At 35.5% G+C, this 25,595-nt stretch overlaps 5 protein-coding genes across 10 annotated transcripts; 1 reads left to right on the top strand and 4 right to left on the bottom strand.

The window, feature by feature from the left end:
* Nucleotides 1-29: 29 nt before the first annotated feature.
* On the bottom strand, nucleotides 30-2,976 carry sra (RRM_RCAN_like domain containing protein Sra). The gene is made up of 2 exons (XM_069052992.1): nucleotides 2,529-2,976; nucleotides 30-2,477 (listed from the first exon to the last, which is right to left on the bottom strand). The coding sequence occupies exons 1-2, from the start codon at nucleotides 2,722-2,724 to the stop codon at nucleotides 2,005-2,007; spliced, it is 669 nt and encodes a 222-aa protein (XP_068909093.1). The 5' UTR covers nucleotides 2,725-2,976; the 3' UTR covers nucleotides 30-2,004.
* A 185-nt stretch (nucleotides 2,977-3,161) lies between these two features.
* On the top strand, nucleotides 3,162-10,379 carry LOC138134609 (nucleoporin p54-like). 2 transcript variants are annotated; one of them, XM_069052966.1, is made up of 8 exons: nucleotides 3,162-3,347; nucleotides 7,491-8,258; nucleotides 8,319-8,616; nucleotides 8,672-8,970; nucleotides 9,026-9,282; nucleotides 9,337-9,456; nucleotides 9,512-9,704; nucleotides 10,044-10,379. In XM_069052966.1, exons 1-8 carry the CDS (start codon nucleotides 3,290-3,292, stop codon nucleotides 10,055-10,057), a joined length of 2,007 nt encoding a protein of 668 aa, XP_068909067.1. In that variant the 5' UTR covers nucleotides 3,162-3,289; the 3' UTR covers nucleotides 10,058-10,379. The 2 variants fall into 2 exon arrangements, with proteins under 2 accessions (XP_068909067.1, XP_068909066.1); XM_069052965.1 differs by having other exon boundaries at nucleotides 9,512-10,379.
* On the bottom strand, nucleotides 10,315-11,639 carry LOC138134616 (zinc finger protein GLIS2-like). The gene is made up of 3 exons (XM_069052985.1): nucleotides 11,484-11,639; nucleotides 11,179-11,426; nucleotides 10,315-11,124 (listed from the first exon to the last, which is right to left on the bottom strand). Exons 1-3 carry the CDS (start codon nucleotides 11,637-11,639, stop codon nucleotides 10,485-10,487), a joined length of 1,044 nt encoding a protein of 347 aa, XP_068909086.1. The 3' UTR covers nucleotides 10,315-10,484.
* Nucleotides 11,640-19,072: 7,433 nt separating this feature from the next.
* Nucleotides 19,073-22,054, bottom strand: LOC138134607 (phenoloxidase 1-like). The gene is made up of 10 exons (XM_069052960.1): nucleotides 21,914-22,054; nucleotides 21,708-21,824; nucleotides 21,463-21,655; nucleotides 21,185-21,408; nucleotides 20,678-21,133; nucleotides 20,465-20,629; nucleotides 20,288-20,416; nucleotides 19,907-20,231; nucleotides 19,623-19,855; nucleotides 19,073-19,451 (listed from the first exon to the last, which is right to left on the bottom strand). Exons 2-10 carry the CDS (start codon nucleotides 21,813-21,815, stop codon nucleotides 19,233-19,235), a joined length of 2,052 nt encoding a protein of 683 aa, XP_068909061.1. The 5' UTR covers nucleotides 21,816-21,824; nucleotides 21,914-22,054; the 3' UTR covers nucleotides 19,073-19,232.
* A 422-nt stretch (nucleotides 22,055-22,476) lies between these two features.
* Nucleotides 22,477-25,591, bottom strand: LOC138134617 (protein ILRUN). Of its 5 annotated transcripts, none has more exons than XM_069052986.1 (6): nucleotides 25,470-25,591; nucleotides 25,057-25,272; nucleotides 24,881-25,000; nucleotides 24,601-24,827; nucleotides 24,296-24,546; nucleotides 22,477-24,242 (listed from the first exon to the last, which is right to left on the bottom strand). In XM_069052986.1, exons 2-6 carry the CDS (start codon nucleotides 25,242-25,244, stop codon nucleotides 24,201-24,203), a joined length of 828 nt encoding a protein of 275 aa, XP_068909087.1. In that variant the 5' UTR covers nucleotides 25,245-25,272; nucleotides 25,470-25,591; the 3' UTR covers nucleotides 22,477-24,200. The 5 variants fall into 5 exon arrangements, with proteins under 5 accessions (XP_068909087.1, XP_068909091.1, XP_068909090.1 ...); XM_069052990.1 differs by having other exon boundaries at nucleotides 24,395-24,546; nucleotides 25,470-25,586; XM_069052989.1 differs by having other exon boundaries at nucleotides 25,474-25,585.
* Nucleotides 25,592-25,595: the final 4 nt, after the last annotated feature.

The raw sequence follows: 25,595 nt of genomic DNA, 5'->3' as shown, positions 1-25,595 counted from the left end.
TTCTTTCCCCACAAAAATAAAAAGAACCATTTACTTAACGAATAACTTTATTTACACATAGATACATGATTAACGTCGTTTGTATTTTAGTACGATGAAAATAATGAAGTTTTTTTTTACAAAGTACACGTGGATAAATACGAACATGTTTAGAGCTATTGTTTGGTGACAAGCTTGAAACCCAACAGGAAATAAGCACAAATTGCCTACAAATTAAATTAGTACTTTTTACGTTTTTAATGTTTTACTGTTATGCGAATTTCAAGCTTCGAGTAATTGCACTGAACCTGCAAAATTCGACGAAAGTCAGGTGAACCGGACACCCCCAACATAAATTTTATCTACAGAAAATGTCAGTTGCATAGTCATTTGACAAAGTGTTTCTGTTTTTATTAAACTCGTTTCCACCCCACTTACATAAGGAAAAATGTGACTCGTTTTTCAAATAAAATGGCCAAACTTTCAAATTCATACGACACGATTTGATCTTTTACATCAACGCTTCCTTGAAAATTATGTGATGAAGCAAAAAATTAAAAAATACGCGTTACGCCACACACATTGTTCAAATCGCCACAATCGTTTTGTAGAAATGTGTAAATAATGGATTTAATCGCTTTACCTGCTTACTAATGTCTCAAACATCATTTACAAACGTAAGAGAATAAAACAAAAACACTTAGCAACAATGAATTAATATTAGCATAAATTATTATAAATTTAAATACCTAACTTGTAAAATGTACATCGCGTTATAAGGTGAAAGAGAAAATCACAGATTAAAGACTAGCATGAAACTAAAAAGTAAATTCGTTGTCATTATAATCAATAAAAGTAAAAGGAAGTTCTGAAGTTTCGCAGATATATAAGCGAAGATCTAAACTCTAGAATGAGTATATTAGATGATCAATATTGTTCTATTATATTTTTGTTCACTAAAGTACTAAAGAAGAATGCCATGAAGTTGGATGTCAGTTAGATTAGTAAATTTATAAAAGCCTCGTGGAACTTCATATCAAAACTTTTATACAAAATATAATTCACATATTTATTCTGGAATTGGTTTGATAAATCAATCAACGTTCAAATATCGACACAAATTATTCCCAACATCGTAAAGGTCCTACAAATAATTTCATATTGACATAATTATGGTGAACACAAAAGTTTAACATCTCTGACGGCTTAAGCGTGTTACAATTTGCAGATTTCTACTACAAGCAGTAGATAAGCTGGCAGACCGTAATTAAGCCCTGATTCGCTTCACTAAACATTTTACTTAATTATTTAGTGGCAGAAATAACTTACTCTACTGTCAAATTTAATGTTTTCACATTCACTCTCAGCCTACATTTTCAGATAATAATTTTTGTTTAATGAAGGTGTTAAATTTTTGTGTTTAGAGTATTGTGGTAATTATCATAAAAATTAACACTCAAACTGATGGAAAATACACAATAGATTCTAATGACAATAATAACTAAAGCACCATAATAACATCAGTCATTTTACATTATTAACGTTAATTTAAGATTTTTCCCCTTTAAAAATGATAGACGTAACAGATTGGTTAGTTATTTAAAAAAGAAAAAAAATATTCATGAACAAAAAGTGCTTAGTAATTATACAACCAGATATCACAACATTCTGATCTCAGAGGTTTCAATGTGGATAAAAGACCAATGGATTATGACTGAAACAAATTATTAATGAGTACTTTAGGAAATATTTTCTTTTGCAACACCTTTATTATCACATTGAGTTTAATTATACAACCAACATATCAACAACTTTCATAGCAGTTTGACATTCAATTACACAATGAGGAGACTTATTAGACATGATAAATGGGGCAGATCTACATTAATAGAGAGAAATTGACTGTGTTAAGAGGCTTTGAAAGCTCAGACATCTTAAAAAAATATTCCCAGTGTTCTGTTCATAAATAATCATCAAAACCTCCAAGGATAGCTTATTCATTATATACACACTCTACAACAGGAATTAACTCCGTTCTGGGCATGAGGTATGTGCAAATTTAGGCTTAGAGCCTGTGTTATTAGCCCCTAAGGCAGTATGAACAACAATACTAGGCTGCCCTGGTGAAGGTGGGTGCAACTCATGAGAAGTACCCGGTGTAAGTGTTGCTAATGCTGCAAGAAGATCATGGTTGATAATAGGCTCACCTTCAGGTCTGGGCTCCCAATCAAGTGGAGGTGATGCAGGTGGTGAGATTAGGAACTGTTTAAAAGGTGCAGGAGGTTGCAAACTGCTGTTTTTGACAGGTGTGACAGGTTGAGCAAAATAACAGGTGATCATTGAATCATTAATCTTGTACTGGTGCAACTGAATGCGAGCGCTAGCGGCCGCCACTGGTGTCTGGAAGTTCACTCTCAGTCTTCTAAAACTGCGAAGCCACTGAAATGTAACTTCTGGATCGAAATCGCGGAATAAGTTTTCCATTTCACGTTTTTTGTCTGGAAATGTGCATCACTCAGTTCTGGATTGACGCTGCTACTGAGACTTACCTGGGATCTCGAATACATTATCGTGTATGTTGGTAACGATTAAAGAAGTAGGCAAATCTTCGAATTCGTCGTCTGTCACATGTTCGGGACTGTCGATGTCGGCCTCGGCCAATAAATTTGGATGTACGTTCGGCAGACCGTCCTGGTCGTTGATGATTATGTCCTCTTCGGTCATTTCGCCGTTGCTTTCAGCCATTTTACCAAAATGTAATCGTAACAAAAATAAACGAGGGTGGAAAAGTGGCACCGATTTCAGAATTCGAACACTTAATCTACCGGTTTTTTAACCCCATAAACATCAAGCACTTGTACAAAAACAATACAACACTAAACTTTTTTTACTCCTTTTTACTACGAAAACATTAAAATTCAAAGTACAAAAAACAGCACCACCAATCTACTACTGAAAATGCCAAATGTCAAGAACGTCAAGATAATGATTCAATGCTGCCAACTCAGGGCACCATGTGTCTTACATAAAGGAATTAAAAATAAACCTACACTTTTGAAAAAAAAATCAATCGTGATGTAAATCCTAAATGCAATTATGTTCGGCAGAGTTGCTTCTTTTGTGTATTTATTAATTTATTTTACAACATTAATTTAACTTTCTAAGGTTGGAGCTACTGCGTGTCAATCAAAATCAACACAGATGACAGTTAATATTGGTTAATGTTCGGTTAGTTTGTATTTAAAATAGTTAAGTAAATTGTACAAATTGTCTTTATAATTACCAATTACCAAAAAACCTAAATACAGATATGGCATTTTCTTTTGGAAATGCAAATCAACCTAGTTTTGGAAATGCCGCCGCTAAACGTAAGTTTCTTTAAATCGCAAATTGTTAGGTTATGTTTTCCTATCAGTCTTTCGTGTTTCTTCTTGTGTACGTGTAGTTAATAATTTCAAAATATTTATTATTCAATAAAACATTCTTGTATATACAGTAACCTTAATAAGCCATCTCTGGTTTGCCAACGTCAATATTTCCACACTTCTTATTACCATCAGCATCTGCAAACAGCAAAATACTGTATTAATTTATGAAGTTTTCTGACAGTACTACCAAAAGATCTACATATAGGTCAGCATGATTTATGCCACTCTTGAAATTCATTCTACACATAAAATTCTGCAATTAAAGATATTTTTGTAGAAACCAAAAATCTACCTAAGCCTAAGGTTATCTAGGAACCTTTTTATTGAAACTTCTTCCAGTATGTAGTTGTCTTATCTTATTTACTTGTTTATGTTTACATTTTCTAAATATTAGCGGACATTAATGCAGTCATAATTAATGATTATAAAAGCATAAAAATTCCAGTAAATACCTCTCTAAAAGGACGAGAATAATCTTTTTTCTGTTTTGATCTTATACAATTTAATAATTGTGTATTACACTAAGTGAAGGCGTAAACTTTTTGCGGCATATATGCAGGAAAAAGAAACGGAAACGGATATGGACAAGCCGTGCAAAACCACATCTCTTTTTTTATAATGTTAGGCAATTTTCCGAAAATAATTATTTCAAATCATGAAATTTCTCAATTAAAGTCGTTAATTCGGAAGATTCAATATATTGTATTAATACATACTATTTTAAGCAATAAATAACAAAACATAATATTTGCGGTTTAACATCAATCACAATAATAAATTATTTTGATAAAGTATCATACTGTTAACTATTTATCTATTATCACATTATACGTAGTCTAATAAATGCTGTTCCTGTTAATTAAAGTGTGCTATGCGCTGATCGAATGCTGCATCTTTGTGAGAACTAGATACACTAACTTCATTCAAATCTGTTACGCAATATACGTTAGAATGCGATCCAGACTTGGATTTGTATCTTTTGTAGACAATTAAGAGAATAATTAGAATCAGTATTAAGCTGGTTAATATTACTCCCAAGACGATGTACAATGTGTTGTCTTCGATGTAATCGCCGTGATAACCAGGGCTTAATGTATCCTCTTCGTTGGTCGTAGTTCCGAAGGTGTTTGTGGTCACATCTGACAAAGTATTGATAACATTTTCAGTTGTTGTAACAACTGTTTCAACAGTTGTACCGATAACTTCGGTAATGACATTCGTAGCTTCATCGGGTTGCATAGTTGTGACAACTGTTAAATTGCTTTCGGCCATTTCATTAAACATCGTGTTGGGGGTGAGAAAAGTACTGTTGCTTTCAAACATGTCATTAATCATCGATGTTTGTTCAATTCCAACCATTGGATTGATAGTGGCAATGGTTCTGTTGACATTTTCGTCCAGTGTGGGGGCAACTGTAGTCGGTGTCAACGTTGATTCAGTTTGATTGTTCATAAAAGTTTCTATTAAGGTTTTGACGGAACTGACGACACCATCCACGCTGATTTCAGAAACCGCCTGATCTGTGATGTCGTGTTGTACAACAGGATTTGTGATGTCTTCTTGTAAAACGGGTCTATCTGCCCAAGAAAAATGTGGACCATTCTGAAATATTAATTATAACATGGATTATAAATTTGGTTTTTTTTTTGCATAGGTATTGATTATGAAAGTTGATTTTTTTAACGAAAAATCGTAATGAAAGTAGCACTTTTTTAAACGAAAAATCGTAATGAAAGTAGTACTTTTTTTTTAATATTGAATAAATCCATTTAGGCCAAATTTCTCAACTTACAACATTATGCAAAAAAATGTCGTGTACAACATGAATGTCTCTTTTTTTATTCATGTGCTTGATTCGATGATTCGAACTGCAAATTCATGAAAAAAAGTATGGCTTTCATAACTAGTTGTACAATAGAGTATTGTTGGTGTATTACAAGAAAATATTATGTTTAATTTAAAAAAATGTAGCACTCAATATTTAAAAAAACGTACTGATAGAAAATAATAATTGAATGCTAACGAACCTGCAAGTTGGTATGTTCCATGATGTAGTTGCTTTGACACACTTGAACTGTAGAAGAACTTATCAACAACTGAAGCTTTTTTCGCTACAAGAACGATATTTATCGCCAATGTTTATTTATGCAAATATGGTTTTTCTGTATTTCAACCGCTTCGTGGTAAATGTGAAGCACCAACCAGACAAATTTTTTCACACGCGCCAAGATTACTCACATCGTGTATTTTGATTGCGATTACTTGCGGTTCAGGAAAACGAAGACGTCATTGTTTACCAATAACCTCGGAAAGAGTTCGTCACACCCTCAGTCATCAACGGAAAACATTTTGAGATTGACGAATGCCCACACTAATATTTTTATTTTTAATACTAATAATATGTTTGTATCGTCTGATAGTATTGCTTCCAGTAATAAAAAGGTTAAAGTAAAAGTTTCTAGTGGGTCCTGTACATACCGCTTTTAACATTGATTTATTTAAAGATATATAATTCGTTATTTAATTCTTATGATCATCTTATTTTATTAACGAACGGGGAAAGTACGTCGTACGTCGTACGTCGTTTATTTCCCTGTTTCCCGTCACACGGAAATTCTGAAGACGCAAGACAGTCAATATTCAACATCCTGAGGTTTTCCGTGGCGGAAATGCGGAAATTTAATAACAAGAACATGAATAAAAATATTACAACACTAATATGGTATTGAATGTAGTGCAATTTTTTACTTTTTTTATGCCTGGAATTAAATAAATAAATAAACAATAAATAATAATTTATTTTCCAACAGCCCATCAATCCCAAATACAGGAAAACATGTAACAATAAAAAATGAAAATAAAATAGATAATTACTAACAGTGTAACAAAAAATCATGAATTGAATCAATCCAAATTCTCAACTCTACAGAATTTTAAATGCATTATGTACACATTTTGAAATTTACCCGAAATAATAAAAAATAATGTGACAGCTAATGACAAACTATTTTAAAAAAAGATGTTGAAAAAGTATTAGTTAAACATTAACACATTCAGGAAATTAATTAATAATTTTCTTAAAGAGTTTTATGACCTCAGTAAGTTTAAATAAAAAGTTAAAAACGAAACAATCATCGACTTAGGCTTTGTACTTGGGGATTTTTTATTGTGCCTGGGAATATCCAAGTGGGGAAATTCCAATAAGACCAATAACAAAAAGAATAATCTTTTCCAACTGCAATTAGAAAATCAAAATTTTTATGAAGCAGATTTTTATAACATTAAAATAAATTGGCTTAATTTCAACGTAAATAGTTATTTATATAACTATGTAGTTATGAAAGTCATACTTTTTTTGACGAATTTGCAAATACATAAGTGAAAAAGAGACTTTCATAACGTGTTGTACACACTATTTTTTTGAGAAATTTGGTCTAAATGGATTTATGAAAAATTACAAAAAAAAGGTATGCTTTGACAATCATCTCCAAGGAGATTCACTACTTTCACTACGATTTTTCGTGTAAAAAAGTGCTACTTTCACTACAATTTTGCGTGTAAAGAAGGGCCACTTTCATTACGATATGCAAAAAATAATATTTTTTTTATAATTAAATATCATCGTAAAAGGAAATAAAACACAAAATAAACCAAATGCAGTAATATGTTTCCCATTTTATTATCCCAATTCTTTTTTTCCAGCAGTTTGGACTAAATTATTTTTGCTTTTAATTATATTATACTAAGATTTATTTATGTCAAATTTCCGTCAATGAAACAATGCATTAAATATTTCTGGAGTTGTCAAGAAGTATTAAATTGCTGAAACTCAGAGTGCTCGAAGACTCTTCCATTAAAGAAAAATTTTTGCGGACTTCCATTTCAAGCCGTTGATTTTTTTTATAAGTACTTGTGGACCACCGACTGTTATTTGTTGAACTCTTAATGGTCATCGGACAACAGTTTCAGAACCACTGTTATTTTAAAACTTTATCAAAGACCTTCCTGTGCCGCAACTTAACCGCAACATAATTTTAATTAATTCTAAATTGACAGTTCATTTTTCGCATTTCCTCCCTACAGCTACCGCCTTTGGCACTCCATTTGGTGTAACAGCCACCACCGCCAGTACAGGTTTCGGCGGATTTGGAACGTCGTTCGGTTCCACTGCCCAACAACCCTCCACCGGGTTCGGCTCGACATTCGGTGCCCAATCCTCGACCACTCCAGCTTTCGGAAGCACATTCGGAACTCCTGCGAGTTCCACTCCCGCTTTTGGGACAAGTTTCGGGGCACCGGCTTCCACATCGGCGCCGACATTTGGCACAGGTTTTGGTGCTTCGGGCGGTACCGGCCTGTTCGGTACCGCCACAACGAAGCCTAATCTATTCGGTACTCCGGCCACCTCGGCTTCTCTGTTCTCCACACCCGCCAACTCCGGACCAAGTTTATTCGGTGGTTCGACCACGACGCAAGCCCCAACTTTATTTGGTAATATCACCACGACCACCCCTAGTCTATTCGGAGCAGGAAGTACTCCAGCACCGGGCTTGTTCGGGACGTCGACAACATCAGCACCGAATCTATTTGGATCGAGCTTCGGCGGTACAACCTCCACGGCTGGGACAGGCTTGTTCGGTGGAGGCAGCACCAGCGGTTCAGGCTTTGGATTGTTCGGAGGTAGTACCACGACTAGCGCGCCATCTTTGTTTGGAGGGTTTGGAAACACTCAAACTACGGGTGGTTTCGGAGGGTTTGGGACTACGACAGGGGGAACAGGTGGTTTTGGTGCACAACCCACTGGTGGAAGCTTGTTTGGAGGCGGTTTTGGAACAAAACTTCCACTAACAGGTTTGTATTTTAATAATCCACGCGAGTGGATTACACGTGTATGGAATTAATGGATTTTAGGTGCTCCGCAAAGCGTTTTAACAACACAACAACAACAAAATCAACAAGTAATAGCATCAATATATGCCATAAATATTTATAACGATGAGAGGGATGACATTTTGAAGAAGTGGAATTTATTGCAAGCTTGTTGGGGTACGGGCAAGGGATATTACAATCCGAATTTACCACCGGTGGAATATACAGTTTATAACCCATTCTATCGTTTCAAAGCTGTAGGGTATAATATTATTCCAGAGCATGACAATACCGAAGGGTTAGTGAAGCTGACTTTCAATCGGAAGTATTCGGAATTGAGGTAATCGTCGAAGTAAGTCTATTATTATTTTAATATTGTTGCATATTATTTCTAGCAATCAAAAACAAGTTCTTATTAACGGAATCTCTGGAATTTTGGGCAATAAGCCAAACTTGAAAGTAATTATTCAGCATGTTAAAGCAATAGCGGACACACAGACGGAAATAAGAATCGTGGTAATGGAAAAAGGCGTAACAGGCACTAGCAGAAAAATTCCGGCAACAGATTTAGCAAATTATTTAAATCAACCTGCACAAAAACAACAACTTACCAACGTAGGGGTTACATCGATCGTCGCTTACGTCACTCCGTCTAAAGCTGCGTTGGAAGAGTATTTAAAAACGGTTCCTTTAGGTATTAAAAAGTTAGGTATGTTTGTGTTGCAACCGTTACGGATTAAAAATTACAGGTTTCGACCCTCAAATGTGGAAAGCGGCTATTGTTGACAATCCAAATCCAAATAAATACATGCCAGTGCCAGTTTACGGTTTTAACGATCTAAAAGCGAGAAAATTAAAACAAGAGCACGAAACGGGACTACATAAAGCTTTTGAAGAGAAAATCAATAACGAATTGGCGGAATTGAAAAAGAAACATGCAGCTTCTATCGCTAGAATAAACGAGTTGAAGCATAGATTTCTTCACTTGCAGCATAGAACTTTAAGGGTGGGTTGGTTCAATGAGAGTCGTCTCAAATAACCAAAACTGCTTGCGTTGTAGATATTGGTTAGGCAAGAGAGTATAAGAAAGAACGGTATAGCTATACAACCAGAGGAAGAATATTTGAAGGGCAAGCTTGAAACAATGTACGCCCACCTGAACGTCCCCACTCAGTTCAAGGTAAAGTGGTGTATGTCTGGTTTTCGGCGAGTAAGCTTAATCTGAGTTATTTTAGGGACAACTGAACGAACTAATTTCAACAGTAAAACTGATGGAAAATACCACGAGACCACCACAACCGCGATATAAATTGGTGCCTGAATCTCAACTTGAATTGAAAGATTTTCTTCAGCTGCAACAAAATGGTATTGCCAAGCTAGTAGATATTGTTAAAGAGGATTCGCGCTCTTTGAACATAATGATCGAAGGTATGCGCCAAATTCTTCAAAACAAAACTGTAATATCGTGATGCTTCGAAAAAATCATTGTTCATTCGATTTTGTGATATTAATGGAAACCCGGCTCAATCAAAAAACATTTTCAATAAATAGAATCAAGTCAATTTCGATTGTTTTTCTCTACACATTTGCTTTTTAACATTATGTAATTGTAAGTCAAAAAATCGAATGAAAGTATTTTACGTTTCTTGTTAAACCGTACAAAACAATTCGTTTAACCAGTTGCATGGCTGATTATTTGTTTTAGTAAATACAAGTTTTAGATAATCATTTTTGAGCAGTAAGTTTTAGAGAATTACTTTTTTATAGGTTTGTGTACTTGATACCAGTGATGTCATGAGTTGACATTATGCTCCTGATAACGTAATGTCATTTGCAAAACCTGTCAGAACAATAATTTTGCAGCGATCGGTCAACATGCAGTATTTTGTTAGATGAAACGTTTTTGTAACCAGAAGAGGACTTGTCGTTATTGTAAAATCGACATCTAAATCCGGCGATCAACCACGGTTTAGCTATTTTTGTTGCCAAGTGTTGGTTATCGATTTTGATCGAGTATAAATTAATGAATGATACATAATTAAACATTATATTTTTTATTTAAATAATAAACAGCATTTTGCAGTAATAAATATAAAAATGTTATCACAATCTGTTATTGCCATTTACAACGTTAAATGCACGTTAATAAATACAATAAACGCGAACTATACTATTGAACACACAATACTCCACAAGTTAAGTTTAAGATTACATAACTTTTCTGTTAATACTTAAGTCTAGCGGTACGTCAATGTCCATATTGTCGTCCGGATGTACGTTGTAAGAAACTAGGATGTTCTCTTGGTGGTCAGGGGAGAAAAATGGATTCCACGTCGTACATTTCTCTTCTCTTCTGAAATTAATCAAAGCCCCGAATCGAAGAATTTCGTTCGTTTTGTTCCCACCGGACACGCAACACATATGCGTGCAGTCGCAAGAGTGGTTCTCGTTGACTTTGTCGTGACCCTTCTCGCCTTCAAGTTTTCTATCGACGCAAGAATTGCTCTTGACATTTTCGTCGTTGACTTTGTTGTTTTCGTGGACGAAGTGTTTATACGTTTTGACGTGTTTTCTCAAGCTGCTGGGATCCGTGTACCGCTTCGGACAACCCGGGACTTTACATTGGTACGGTTTTTCCACTTGATGCGTCCTGGTGTGTTTGAATCTGTCACTGGAATTCGAATACGCTTTGTTGCAGCCGGGTACCGGACAGACGTAGGGCTTTTCACCACTGTGGGACCGCGAATGTATTTTTAAATTTTCGGCCCGGGAGAAGGACTTGTCACATTGGAAGCACTGGTGGGGCTTTTCGTTCGTGTGAGTCCGGACGTGCACCAACATCTTGTACCTGAAGGTGTTTAAATTAGTAACGAAGAATTGGACGCGTGTCAGTCGGTATTACCTCGCATTGAAACCTTTGCTGTTGCGGGAGCAACCCTCCCATCCGCAATAAAATAATCCTCCGGGACCACTCGACGCGTGCACCCGGGTCACGTGCGTAGCTAGTTGGTCCAAGGATTCGAAGAGAATACCGCATGATTTCCAACAACAACGGACTTCGTTTGTTTTTGGCGTGTGTTGAATGACGGTCCTCGCCCTAATTGGTTTGGGGGAAACTTCGATACTGGAGAGGGAATTGTCACTGTCGCTCTGCAATCGAAATCGAAATGAGAATAGTTGTGGACTAGTTGAAGTTGAAGCTCTTACCTGCGTGCTGTTGGGGGAGTGTGGCATCATTAATTCTTCTCTCATTTCCATTGTTTTAAACGTTGAGTAACAGGTGAAAGGGAGTTCGGGGTAAGGGTGGTAGTAGTAGTAGTGGAGAGGTTGCCCTTCTACCATCCTGTGATCAGACAGAAGCATCTCAATGAAGTTGATTGGCTGGGATGTCAGCGTAAAATAATACGATACAACACAAAAATTTTGATTTATATAACTTCGAGTGTGATAAGAAAACAACACATGACTATCTATCTCTGTTCCACTCGAAAACTCTTGAAATTTGTTTTGTTCCAAGCATAAAAATAATGATTATATTGTGTAAATTTAAATACAGCCGTGATAAAAGTCCGCCGATCTTGTTCTTAGCACTGGTGTCAAGATGTTGTCATCTCTCTTCATTCGCAATTGACGGGGGGCAGAGCGGACTTTCGATAAGTTATAAAGAAAGTCATATTAATGTCAATATGAACCAGTAAATACTGGTTTAGAGGTTTTTATGGTCAGAGGGGCTTGATAACGATTAATAATGATGCTCATTTTCTGACCCCTTAACTGGTTTCTAGTGGATGTCGATAATGGCTTCAGTTTCTGTACGTTTTAGGAATTATCGCAAAAGTTCCGTTGAAACGTAGAAATGAACCGGATATCGAATTTGCAAACAGTAGTACGAGTTTTGGCCCAAAACAGAATTATTTGCGACTTTTATCACAAAATTAACAAACGCATTGTCATGTAAAATCGTAATAAATATTTTAATCCGTCTGGTCTGATCTTATTTGACGCGGTGATTGAATAATACGTGTAAGAGTTATCTGTACTATTATTTTTATATAACGCCACTAGAGCTGCGTCGGACGAGTCGGTGTCATTATGTGGTAATATGAATCCACTCCTATTTCAAAGAATCAATGCTTTTAATACCGCAGTACTAACAACTATACTTGAAACAAAATATGTCGTCATGTTTACTACTACTCCACTTGTACCTGTCCCGCAATTAAATTTTTTAATTGATAAACTGTGTGAATAATACTCGTAGCTCTCCAACAGCGGATGTGCAAACGTCGTATCAGATCTTATTTGTGCGGAATGAACAAAAATTCGATACTATTTCCAGATAACAGTTTGATTTGTGAATGAAGCGTAAACAGCAAAGGTTCGATCCATTGAAAAAGTTATTTTTAAGGTTGCGTACTTATCAATTTCCTGTGAACAGAGATGTGCTAATCTGATAACCTAACGAGAGTATCCGTATAATCTTTTAATTAACTACGACTTAAGGACAGGATGTAAACAATTGAATGAGGAAACGTTATCTGTCGAAACTTCTATTGGGTGGAAATCAGAATCGAGAAACAATTTATTTGATTGTAATCTCCTATTCGTGATAACTTTTGAAACAATTGTGACCCCCACTTGAGGTTTTTTTTGTAAAGAAGAATGGATTCTTTTATTGCTCGATCGTCTGCTGATAACGCATCAAAAGCCCCCCAAGGGAGATCTTTTAAATTGCAACATTATTTTCGATAATTATTATGTTGTAAGTATGTATGTATTTTTTTTTCATAGAAATCACTGACCGATTGCAGAACTGTAAATTACCAATGTACTATACTAGGAAAAACCGGTTTGACTTAAGGTTGAGGGGTCAGAAATACTGCACAGTAATCTTATTTACACATTAGCACGAATGGTTCATCAAGGAAACAGACACTGTTCATATATTTACATTGAGTTGTTAAAAAGTTAAAGAGATACGAAAAGGCCACTAGAATGCTCCATATATGACAGTAATGACGCGTATGATGATGATGCCCCACAGGTGGAACAAAAATAAATCACGTAATGGCCCAGTGTGTGATTCCCGTCGAAGAAACTATTTTTGTCTACAAAAACTAATTAAAGCACTACATGAAAAATTTCCAAAATAATGAGAATCACGGTTACGAAACGAATAGATGTAATATGCCCGAGTTGTACGGTTTGCGAAAGTTTTTGAAAAATTATCAGATTAATTTTGTTAACAAGATTGTAAATAATTAATTGTTTACTGAATTATTGTTGAGTCTAAGCTGATATTAATGAATCCAATTAAATATCCAATAAAATGATACTATAATATTTGTTTAAAAAAAAATTGAATTTCTTTCCATTAAGTATACGTAATTATTATTGTAAAGGCGTTTAATGAAATGCAATTTAAGTTTTTAATTTTTAATATTCAATAAAATCGTCAAATTGTACGAGTTCTGGGTGCACTAGTAAAAAACGTCAAAGTGAATCATTCAGATTATACGATTTGATAATTTCTCAGAATGATAAACTATATAGATAGATGTTTCCGTTAAAGTAATCCTCGTTATAATGTTCACGTGGCTATCTCAACAACACAACTCTTCCCAGAAAATTTTAATACTCTTTGGTAGCAAAATATTTTTCGGAATTTGTAAATACATAATGTAACACAATACGAGGAGATGACAGCTGTGGGTAAGTCTGTGGGGGTCTAATCGTCAGGACTTGCAGTCGATTTTATCATCCTGAGTAATTAGTTTCCAAGTAATGTAGCAGTCCGCTTCGTACATAATAGTACTGGGACATCAAAAATTATCTTGGTCAAAGGTGGTCATGGATTGGAAAACGTCCTTCTCAACTTATTTTGTGTGACCGATTTCTTCGGTACGAACGATTGGCCTACCAGCACCTTTTTTATGAGTCACAGAGTCAGTTTCGCGAAACACACCAACACAATTTGTAAGGCATGCAGACAAATCCTTCGACATACTGCAAAGTGTGGGAAAAAATAAAAATAAAACTGTTTGACATATTGTGACATTCAAAAAATGATTGACACAAATGCTTCGACAATTAGGTATTTGAAAATCCATGACCACCTTTGACCAAGATAATTTTTGATATCCCGGTAGTTTATTTAACATTTTACTCGCGTTTTACATGCCAAAAAAGGCCCAATTTACACACGAACGAGTTGAATACAAAGTTTTTTTGTTCGACGAGCACCTTAGATCTTTAAAATTGACTTGACGTTTCGTTTTGACAAGTTGTGACATTTATCAAAATCCGTTCACACAGGAGAAAATTCTCAAATTCTGACAGTGTCGACTGTCGAACAAAATGATTTCGTTTAGTTACTAGGAATTACGTAGTCAAAAATCTGAAACCGAATCTGCTTCACGGTCACAGACGCAACTTACTTCAAAAGATACTCGTAATTTTCTTTTTAAACCCAAAACAATATGAGAACACTTTTTTTATAGTTTTTCAGTATTGTAATATTGGAAACATAGTGTCATCAAAAAATGTTTTAAAACCCACGATATTCTCAATTCGGTAAGGAATCAATGCTTTCATATTTCTATACGTACCTACGTTAAGTAACTGTCAACTGTGTACACAACTATAACGTAACATTTAAAATATTTTTTACCAAGATGATTTACTTTGTTCCTAATACAGTAGAGCATCGTCCGAATATTAAAACTATAAATGGGTGAGTAAATAATCATTTCTTTCGGCAGGAGAGTGTCGGTAGCCTGCTATGAGCGATTGAGAGGCAATAAATCATGGGCTGCCTGATTGTTATTTCCATTTTTAATAATTAAAAAAAAAAACTAACAGTTTTTTCAAAAATCGAAGTAGCCTCATGTACAACAATACAACGTGCCTCAGAAATTAGTACCGTGAGATCATTTAAATTTATAATTAAAGGAGGCTATGACTTTAAAATTAAATTTGCAACACCGCTGACACTTTGATTTGAATTGTCAAAATGACGCTTTAAAATTCAGTACAAAATATGAAACGGCGAGTTATAATTGTATCCAAGCCAGGTGTTTGATACAACTGTTAACTCGCAGTTTCATATTCTGTATTGAATTTTGAAGCGCCACTTTGACAATCTAATTTTAAGGTCATAGCCAACTTTAATTATAAATTTAAATGATCTCACGGTACATTATTTTAACCAGTGACAGTTCTCGTCAAGAACAACAAAATTGTTATGTACCATTTTTTCGAAATATAATTTTCATTTCAGTATTATTCCCCCATAAATTAACGACCTGTCTATTTACTCGCATTTTATAGTTATTTGACGCAATGACAGTGACCGCGAAATACCTAATACTTTTTGTAAAATCAACGCAAAACATTGTGTTTTTGCAATAAAGTTTTTTCGCTTTGTGACTGAGGCGTCGATAAGAGGATTAAATTTTTAGTTAGTTTTGTCCGACTCTACAAGGCATGTGTTTACGTGTTGATTCTGTGATTTAAGTAAAAATTTTGTGAAAATGGCGCGTTTATTTTCTAGTAGTGAATACACAGATATTGTGTTAGTGTTGTGTTGGCGTATGGTGAAGTGTGCAGGAGTGCTCCTCGAGCCTAGAGAATTTCCGTGCTACTTCTTCTTGTGGGGGTACTTGGACTTGGTAGGTATATTCGATCCCTGGATACGATTGAAGTTTTAAGAGAACGGGTGGAAAATGCTGCCACAACAATTCGCAATAACAGAGGTATGCTGGAAAGAGTGGAGAATCATTTCGTCGGCGCCTTTATTATTGTATTGACAATAACGGCGGTCACTTTGAACACTTCGTGTAATGAGTAGTGATTACTCTGATTACTTCATGAGACTCTTTACGGATTAATACACTAATTAGAAGACATTTTCTCATTTATCTTAGGTATAGCGAGTCATTAGGCTTGGTTTAAAGTGTTAATTATTAAAATTGTTTTCATTTAATATCTACCATATGATTCTCTTTTTTCTCTTCCACCCTTATCATTATAGTAGTTCACAGCAACGGGCGCAACAAAAAACAGATGAAAGTTTTCTTGCATTTGTTTTTCGTTCTTCACTTATCGGCATCGGAGAAGCAACTTGCAAATAGGTAATCTCATAAGCGTGTAACGAAATTTGTGCCAAATCTTTCAATAACTTTAATTGGATAACTTCAAGGTTTGGGAAAAAAATATATTGAAATATGTAGTTATAAGTATTGTTGCTATTAACGAGTTCTATTACCAGTTAAAATTAATGTACATATTTCTGAGATACGGTGTATATTTTATAAGAAGCTACAAATTGATTATGGATTTAACACAATAAAAAATCCGCTAATTTCTAAATATCAGTTTTTAATTTATTAATTAAAAAATAAATCGTTTTCTTCTCCAAATTAGGAAATGTGTAAAAAAATTGTACTTTCCAAAGCATTATTTGATGATACAACATGAGTCAGCTAAAACAGGTCAATCGTATAAAACAAAAACTAAAGAATAATTTGAAACTTTTTTGTGGTAAATTTAATGTGTGGTGCCCTCTCATTGTATGCACGTTTTTCTATGATTAAGTTATAACCATGTTAGGAGGTATTAATTAAAACAAAACGACAAAAACATTTTTTGTGCAAATTTACAGTTTTTTATATTCAGTTGAGAAAGGATTTTCTTTTAATAATGTTAGTGCATTTCTTTTGGTGAAAATTAAACAAATATACTCAAAATGATTCCTAATTCTCAAGAATTATTTTAGCAATGTTGTCGTTTTTATTCAAAACAGAGTCAAGTAATTGATTCTGTTGTCTTTAGTTTTCGTTTACTTACAACTGTCAAGTCGAACTCATTCTGACATTTTCATTATTTGAAAGAAGAAAATTACGTACGATTACGATTTTATAATAACGAATGTGTGTCAGTGTAAAGCTGTTAATATTTTCAGATTTAACCATTTAGTACCTGTTTGGTTTCTTGTTTTGTTGAATTTCAAATGTAAAAAATCAAATTCCGTATTATTTGGAATAAAAAAAGCGTTTAAAGGCTTGCGAGTTGTTGATTATAACACAAAACAAATTTGTGCCATATTTTTTGTTCCAAATAAAAAGAAATTTGATTTTTTACATTTGAATGTTATTGCTAATTAGCAAACAAGTGTTTTTCTGTCAAAACTTCGATATCAGAACCAACTTTTTAACTTAAGTTGTAGGTTGTAATGGTATTTAAAACAAAGACATGCTGATCAGTTTCAAATACAGTTTTATAGGTACATTTTTAACTAAAGACATCGTAGTAATAAGAGTTAATATTTACAAATACAATACAATAAATACAAATTTTTAGAATTTTGACTGACTTTAATCCACTTACGTCAAATAGTGGCCTGTCATTATTATGTTTTGAATTTTGCGCATACGGTTAATTTTATAAAATCGTCAATTCTGTATCATTTAAACAGCGGCAATAATATTTATTATTTTTAGAAGATAAAACGTAGACTTTGTGCAAGGCTGTTACGTTGTAATAAATGAACAAAAATTAAAAGAAATCGAGGGGATGAACCCTGCCGACGAAAGTCCATTCGAAATGAATTCCGTGTAGTCAACTGAGAGACTGAGATGTTATTTTTTAAAATTATGTAATTGTTACGAGTAGGACGTTATGTCCACCACGAATCATCGGTCTTCCGATCGAGATTAATGTTCGCGACGAATAAAAATAAACCGTTTTGCGAAACTGATTAAGCACGACTAATAACATCAATTACTTAAAAAAAAGTAAACATCACAAGGACAACCATGAAGAAATGCGCGTTGCGGTCCGATCCAGTTCAAATTATCAAAATTCGAAACCCCTGACCCCTCGACTACGCCATTGAGCAACAATCTCTGCAGGAGGTTGCCAGGCGATAAATAATAAATGGACTTTGTTTTGAAACGAGTTTGGCGCATGCTAAAGTGTGTATAATATTTATTCTCTTTTGATTAACCAACCGGTTAGCGCGGAGAAACAAAACACCTGAGGATAATGCGGTAGGTGCCATCGGAAGGAGATGGAAGGAGTGCGTGAAAGCGCGCCGCGACCTCCCGCGAAGCCCGAACCTATCACCGTTGGCCAATAATCGAAGATGCAGCACTCGTACAAAACATAAGAAGAAAACATACCAAATCCACAAAAATGTCAGACGCAACTGTCCAGCCGACCCACTTCGTTCTATAAATTTTCTAAAACTGTTTGCCCCCAGTAACATTCGACCACAGTGGTGTTAAGCTTTTTTCATTTCGGATTAAAAAAAAACACATGTTATTGCAGTCGGCCCAGCGAATGCGTGTGGAGTTTCTTTTCAGGTTCGCCGCAAAAGAACGGCATTGTTCGTCGGGTTGACTGTGCCTATTAAAACGGACCCCATACAAAGAAGGCAATTTTGTTTAATGCCACCTCACTACTGTCTGCCTCTTTCTCTGACGAACGAACGCGGAATACGTAATGCGAGACAGCAGTAGGTCTTTGATGAACACCAAAAATGCCCCCAGCAAGGATCGTCGCTCCGCCCCAACGTTTTTTAACCAATGGTCGGACGATCTAACCCCGATGTGGACCTTTTTACCTACTTATTGCAAGCATCTCTTCTTCATTTGGTAATTATTGCCGAACAAAGCGTCACGCACAGGTAAGCCGCCCAACGAGACACGCTAAATTCAATCCAAATTATCCTTTTTTTATTGCCAAGAATCGACAGTCACATCAGTCTTTGGATGGAAAGTATTAATAAATAAAAATTCATATTCAAAGCAGGTTTATTGTAATATTGTTGCTACATTATGTGCGAAAGCGGAAAAACTATTGTATTCAGATGAAAAATCATGTTTGAAAATTGGTTGCTTTCGATTCTAGTCTGGCGAGAGATTGCGAAAGCATCTAAGAACAAAACAATCCAGTTTAATTGCGATCGCGTGGCTTGACAACTCGATTGTTGAATTGGATGACGACATCTTGAACTCTCATGTTGGGCGTCAAAAACTGTTGCAAAGTGTCCACTCCTTGGCGTGGTTGTCTGTCAAAGGGATAACCCATCGAACGACGATCGGGATACAACTTGTCTTTAATTCCGCAAAACGTGTCGCCTTCGTTGCAAGTTCCTTCGATGTCTTGCTCGACCTAAATAAAAGTATTCAGATTAAACCGGAATTGTGGAATTCGAATAGAGTTAATCACCCAGAAACACAAATTCGGAAACAAATAACACATTGTCTATTCATGTCATAGTTGATAACTGAGCTTTATGGTTTAATTATGTGATACGCGTAGTAAAAATAAGAAGAGACGTACCTTGTCGTCGGCATAGTTAGAAATCATTACAAACAACTGGCAGAGGAAACCTTCAGGGCTTCCTTTGGGCAAGAGTAAGTGTTGGGGCCATCCGCATCCGCAGAAATTGAAAGCAGTCAAAGCGTCCCCTCCGGTGGGTCTGCCCACGTCGATGTCTCTGAAGGTTCTTTCAAACGGTATGGTCAGCGAAGAGGCGGTAGAATTGCGAGTGATAGTATTCGATCCTTGTTTCACTAGAGAAAACTCAACATGTCAAACTATTTTTTGGAAGAATGTTAACGTACAGTTAACTGTGAATCGGTCCAATTCGATGAACATGTCTTTTTGATTCTTGAACAACCAAGGATTTCCTCTTTCGTCATTCTTGGGTGCGAGGAATATTCTGCAGGTTCCCATGCGATTGTTGCCCTGGTTGGTTACCGTAATCGTGTAAGTGAATTCTTGATTCTGTAGATGAGTAAAACGGACGAAGACGGAACCGCGAGGTTGGAAATCCATTCCTCTGGACAAATCCAAGTCGGATTGTTGCCAGAAAGTGTTGAGGATGTTGGGACGTCCACCTTTATTTTGCACTTGAATACTATTAACAGTCACCCCAGGGTAATTCAGCTGGAAAACGGAAATTGCGTTAATTTAAGGCGGGACTTGATCGAGAGAAAAATTACTTGAGCTACTGTGTAGCGTGGAAGAGTTGCTTTGAACTCTTGGAACATGTCATCGATGTAGGCGTGCCAGCGGAAGAACACAGGATCTCTCAGGTCTACTGCAGGATCGGCCATGACGCCGAAAGGTTCCTGAGATTTGAAATTTTATCTTCAAAGCTCCAAAATTAGTCAACTCACCAGATATCTATGGTCGGGATCGTGGATGTAGCCGATCAGAACGTGACCCATGTTGTGGTAATCGCCGTAAAAAGTCCTGTTGGGAGCGATGATGCTGGCTTCTATGATGTTACCCAAAACGTCAATACCTTCGAACTCGGTGAGAGGAACTCTGTCTCCGTTCTCCTAAAAACCGCTTGTTAAACAGATTTCAAACATTTATCAATGACCAACATTTATTATGGTTCCAGAATGAATGGCGTCGAAAATCCTGTCCCTCCATCTGTCTAAATCGTCGATGTTCACGCGAATCTGGTCGACCTCTCTGTTGAGGTCTTTGGGAACTTGGTTGACCGGACGAGAGGGCCACGTCCTGCTCGACACCAGACTGTCCAGTTTTGGAAAATAGGCCTCCGGGATTGGTTCACGCCAGTTGCTCAAGCGCGTCACTCTCTTGAGATTGTTGCAGAGACGCTCGAAATTATATCTGGCGATTATCTGTTGGTGCATGTAGTAGAACAGCTCGCCTCGGCGGTTTTTGTCGACGATTTCTCTGGTACCGTCGAAGGGATAGATGAGGTGCCAGTGCCAATGATGGATGTTGGCTCCGATGTCTTCGCGGAAGTACGCGATGCGATGCTCATCGTCCAAATCTGACGCGGTGAAGTCTTGGGGGATCTCGATGGGGGTCTGGTTTTGACAGATGTTGCATTTAAATCGATCAAGGTTTGTTTAACTTACCCTTGAACCTTCTGGGACGAGGTTGGCTTGTTCGCGAGCTCTCGAGAAAACTTGGCTGTCGACGTATTTGTCTGGAAAGACGTGGATGAGAGAGGGCAAATCGAGATTGCGAGTGTCTTGACGGTGCAACAGGGCGACCGAAAATGCGTAGTAGAAGAGGTAAGGATTGACGCGGTCTCGGGTGTACACAGCAATGGATAGCAAGTCGTCCACGTTTTTCGCTTCTAAAATGGGAAAGTGTATTGAGTGAGGAGTTTGTAAAGTGCAAAGCGAAATACCTATAAAGAGTCGGATTAGCTTTCCGGAAATTCTTCGGTGTTTTGGGATAAACAAAGAGAAATTTTCGTGGCGTCCCAGCTCTAAGATATCGTCTATATTTGGAATTGCTATTTCATTTACTTTAATTCGTTCGGTGGCCTCTCCACTGAATCTGTTAAATAATTGGACCCCAATCGGCTTATAATTTTCGGGCTGTTAAAAGAAACAATAAGCAGTTGTTTGCGTAGCAGAGAAACGAACTCACCAGATAGTTATTCGGAACATCGAAAATTGTTTTATCACCCTTTGGAACAAAAAGTGGTTCTTGGGGGCGGTCAAATAACAACAGCAAGTTTTTTTTGTCTGTTGTCATGATTCAGAACTAAAAAGATGTAGTAAAGATTTAAATTCAGCCAGGAAACATTCTGACAGTGAAGAATATATCAACAAATAGTCAAACATTTTACTTACTTGGTCGTTTCTTTGTAAAGCTACAGACAAACTAAACATTGTGTCTTCGAAAAACGCCTTAAATCCTCAGTGACTGACCAATTGGAATGCCTTATTTTCCGAAAGCCAATAAAATTTTAGTGGTATGTTTGGGATGTGGTTTATTTTAATCAAGATATTCAAATTCAAAGAAATATTTTTTATAAGTTTTGTATATAGGTGTCTCACTTAGTACAGTGGAGTCCCTCTCAATAACCACAACCGACTTCCGTAGGTTTTTGTGTAAACACAGCCGGGAAGTATCTGGTTCAGTTCCGCAGCTAAAAGTGATATCTAATATCGGAAATAAACAACAGTCTTGGGTATCTTAAATGGTATCCAAAGTAAAATAGTAACTGTTAGATAGTTGTGATGAGAAAGAAAAGTTGTGAGATCTCTATTAGGTTTATAAATTTGTAGGAGAATCTTGTTTTTCTTAAGCTGTGTTGAAAGCAAAAAAGAAAATGTTAAAACGTCAAGTGTAGCGAAGATGGATTCACATTTATTGAAATAAAGATATCTTATTTAAAAATAAAATAGAAACCCTTATAATAAATTATTTATTTCGTCATTTATTAACGATACATACATAACTGACTATAAAACAAAGGCACACTGTACACACTTAAAAAAAAAAAACAAAAACAAAAAGCAAGATACAACAAATTATAAACCCTTTATCACTAATAAATTAGTATTAAGAATAAAAGTGGACCGCCGTAATGAAGTAACCAAAAAACAAGTATTCTTAGCCGTACGTTTTAATATTACTATTAATTATTACGTGGTAAGTCGCCGTGAGTGAATTACTTTTAAATCCACCAGCTTCATTTTTCCAATATATCGGTAAAAACTGCACGTTTGTAATTCAGTAAAAGACGTCTTCGTAATTTTCATTGGCTGTTAATACACCGAAACGCATTTTATTTAATTAAAAAAATCTAGACCTCAAAGTTAACTGATTAGCAATTTAACGAGCGGACCTTGCCGTCTCCAACCACTTAACTTTGCAACCACAAACAATATTTATTCTTTAATAACTTTTTGTTAAACGTTATAGGCGACGCTTGATGTTTTAAAATGAGTATTTTATTTTGTTAAATACGTTTTATACATAAAAATTAACCTTGCCAATTGTGTGGTAAATTACTAAAATATAATTCACCGGGGTCGACTTACTCGATATTAAACTAAACGTTAGAAATAGCTTAAATTTCAGTCACCGATGTATTGTCGCCACGTTAAACAGTCATTGTGACAGATTTCACATACCTATAACACATGATTTTGAATTGTTATTAATTACTTGTCAACCAAATTATTGTTGTGTATCACGTAGAGAAAAGGTGCCTTGGTAATTTTCAACATTAACTCTTGGGAGCAATTGCAGAAATGTACCAACATGACGTATTAACGTTCAAAAACCACGTATTATGATTCTATTTAAATCTTCGATCTTATTCTTTAAATTACTTTTACTATCGCAAGCAAAGTTAATTATAAGCATAAACTTCTATATTTAACCTTACACTATGGTGCAGCTTTTTATGGTGTGACTTAATAACAAACATCATTTGATCAACAATATTTAATTACTTTCAAAAATCATGTAATATACATATACATATTTACTTTTCTCATAAGAATACGCCGAGATGCATTCTTGCTATTTTCAAAGAAAATATCGCACGCGCAACCAGTCAACCTTACTTGTTCCATCTAGAGCTTTTTCAAAAATATTACGCTCTACGTTAAATTTGGAACCGGTAAGTGCCCAGATTACAGTATAAATTTGAACTGTTCAAAATTCTATTTGCTAAAAATTAACACAAAGACTGACAAATATTCATCCTAACGTTAAAAATAAACCAAATATTCATCGTAGGTTTCGAATTATTCGCGAGATGTTTTATATAAATGCATAAAGAAAATATGTGTTCACAATCAGTACTTACACAACTAAGATAGAATTGTTTACAGTTTTTACAAAATGTAGATAAAAAAATATTGTATATGAATATCATTACATTACTATAAATTTAATTAACAGTAATGAAAAAATAGAATATTTAATTTTATCTGACAATTTTCTACTTGATAACTAAAACTGACAACTTAGTGATAAAACTTCGTTTATTCAGCTTAATAATTATTTTTAAGTGTGAATGTTTTATTTTTCTAATAAAAAGATTTGTACCATACATTTTTATGGTTCAGAAACTCACGATGGTGTTATGTTCCTTGGCACTATCTTTTATAACACTTTCCACTACCACACGTTAGAGTCCCTTTCAACTGGCGGCGTCGCGTCCTATAAAAAAAATTCTTCACTTAATATGTGTGTTAGATATCAATAATTATTACACTGCACTGGCGCTGCCTGTCATTCAACAGCACTGCCAGTAAAGTCTCATTAACAAAATGTTTAATGTTTTTTAAACATAGACACTCGAAAAGGTGTACCTGAGTATGTTCTATATGAGATCGTTGAGGAATGAATGGATTATGTGCTACTTGTGGTGGTGGGGATGCACCTAAATCCGTAAAACTAGATAACTGTTGAGTGAGAGCCATAGTACCTTCTTCTACCACTGTGACTATAACCCACATTGGATCTAATTGCGGGAACAACATTAATAACAATAGTACTGATACATTTACATAATCACCTCCAAAATATGCCCCTTTTTCTGTACACAGTCTCCATTTACTTTGATAAACCCCAGGCACAGCAGGACTAATCATGTGGACGGTTAAATAAGTGTCCTCAAAAGGTTTGACAGCAGGAAGGTTGACCCTTTCTCCACCTAAATTATTACCATCTGAACACTGAGCATAACAACCTGTAGGCCATTGTTCTGTGCCATTATTTATTATGTGCCAGACTTTTTGAAAACTAGAAGAGTACATCAGTGAGAATTTCTTAACTGTTAATAAACTTCATGTTACCTTAAATTTGGTTCTATATTTTCTGATTCACTAGCAATTGGGTCTTGTACAAGGGCCATTGATGGTAATTTGGTAGAATTTTCAATATCCAAATAGGAACAAACAGCAGCTTGGAGATTCCTTTTAGACAACACTCTTTTGAAGTTATTTGTTAAAAAAATAATAATACACATTACCAATTATTCATATCCAAGAAAAAAACAGCCGTAGAGTAATTCAAACTACTACCTAGTAATTTTTGGAGCTGCTGCACCAGTTCCTCCTTATCAGTTGTACCCATGCAGCTGAATTGTTGAAGTAATGACTGTTCAATGTCCATTGTGCTGTTTCCAGATCCTTCTGAAGGACCGTTGTCAACGTCCATGGCAAAACAGTGTTAAAATTCGGAAGGTCTATAATATGCAGGATAATTCAATACAGTTTCGCGTTGAAATTAACAACAAACGAAAAAAATTCGGCCCAGCAAAGTCATGACTCTACCACAACCTCCACTATTTGAATAAAAAAAAAAACGGAACGAAAAACACGTCGTAAATTTATTCGACTTTTGGTGTGCGAATGACGTGCAACTATCCGAATGAATACTTACTTACAAAGCACTTTATTTTTAAATCACATTAATTAATTTGACAGCTATTGCTGGTGACAAAAAAAATTACATTTCTCCACCATTTTCTCAACATGTCATCCAACCAATTAGAACTCGGTAATATTT

This window comes from Tenebrio molitor, chromosome 7, assembly GCF_963966145.1.
Source record: "Tenebrio molitor chromosome 7, icTenMoli1.1, whole genome shotgun sequence".
In the NCBI taxonomy this organism is placed as follows: domain Eukaryota; kingdom Metazoa; phylum Arthropoda; class Insecta; order Coleoptera; family Tenebrionidae; genus Tenebrio; species Tenebrio molitor.
Note: the sequence above shows the minus strand (reverse complement) of the source record. Positions and strands in the feature narration are given on the sequence as shown.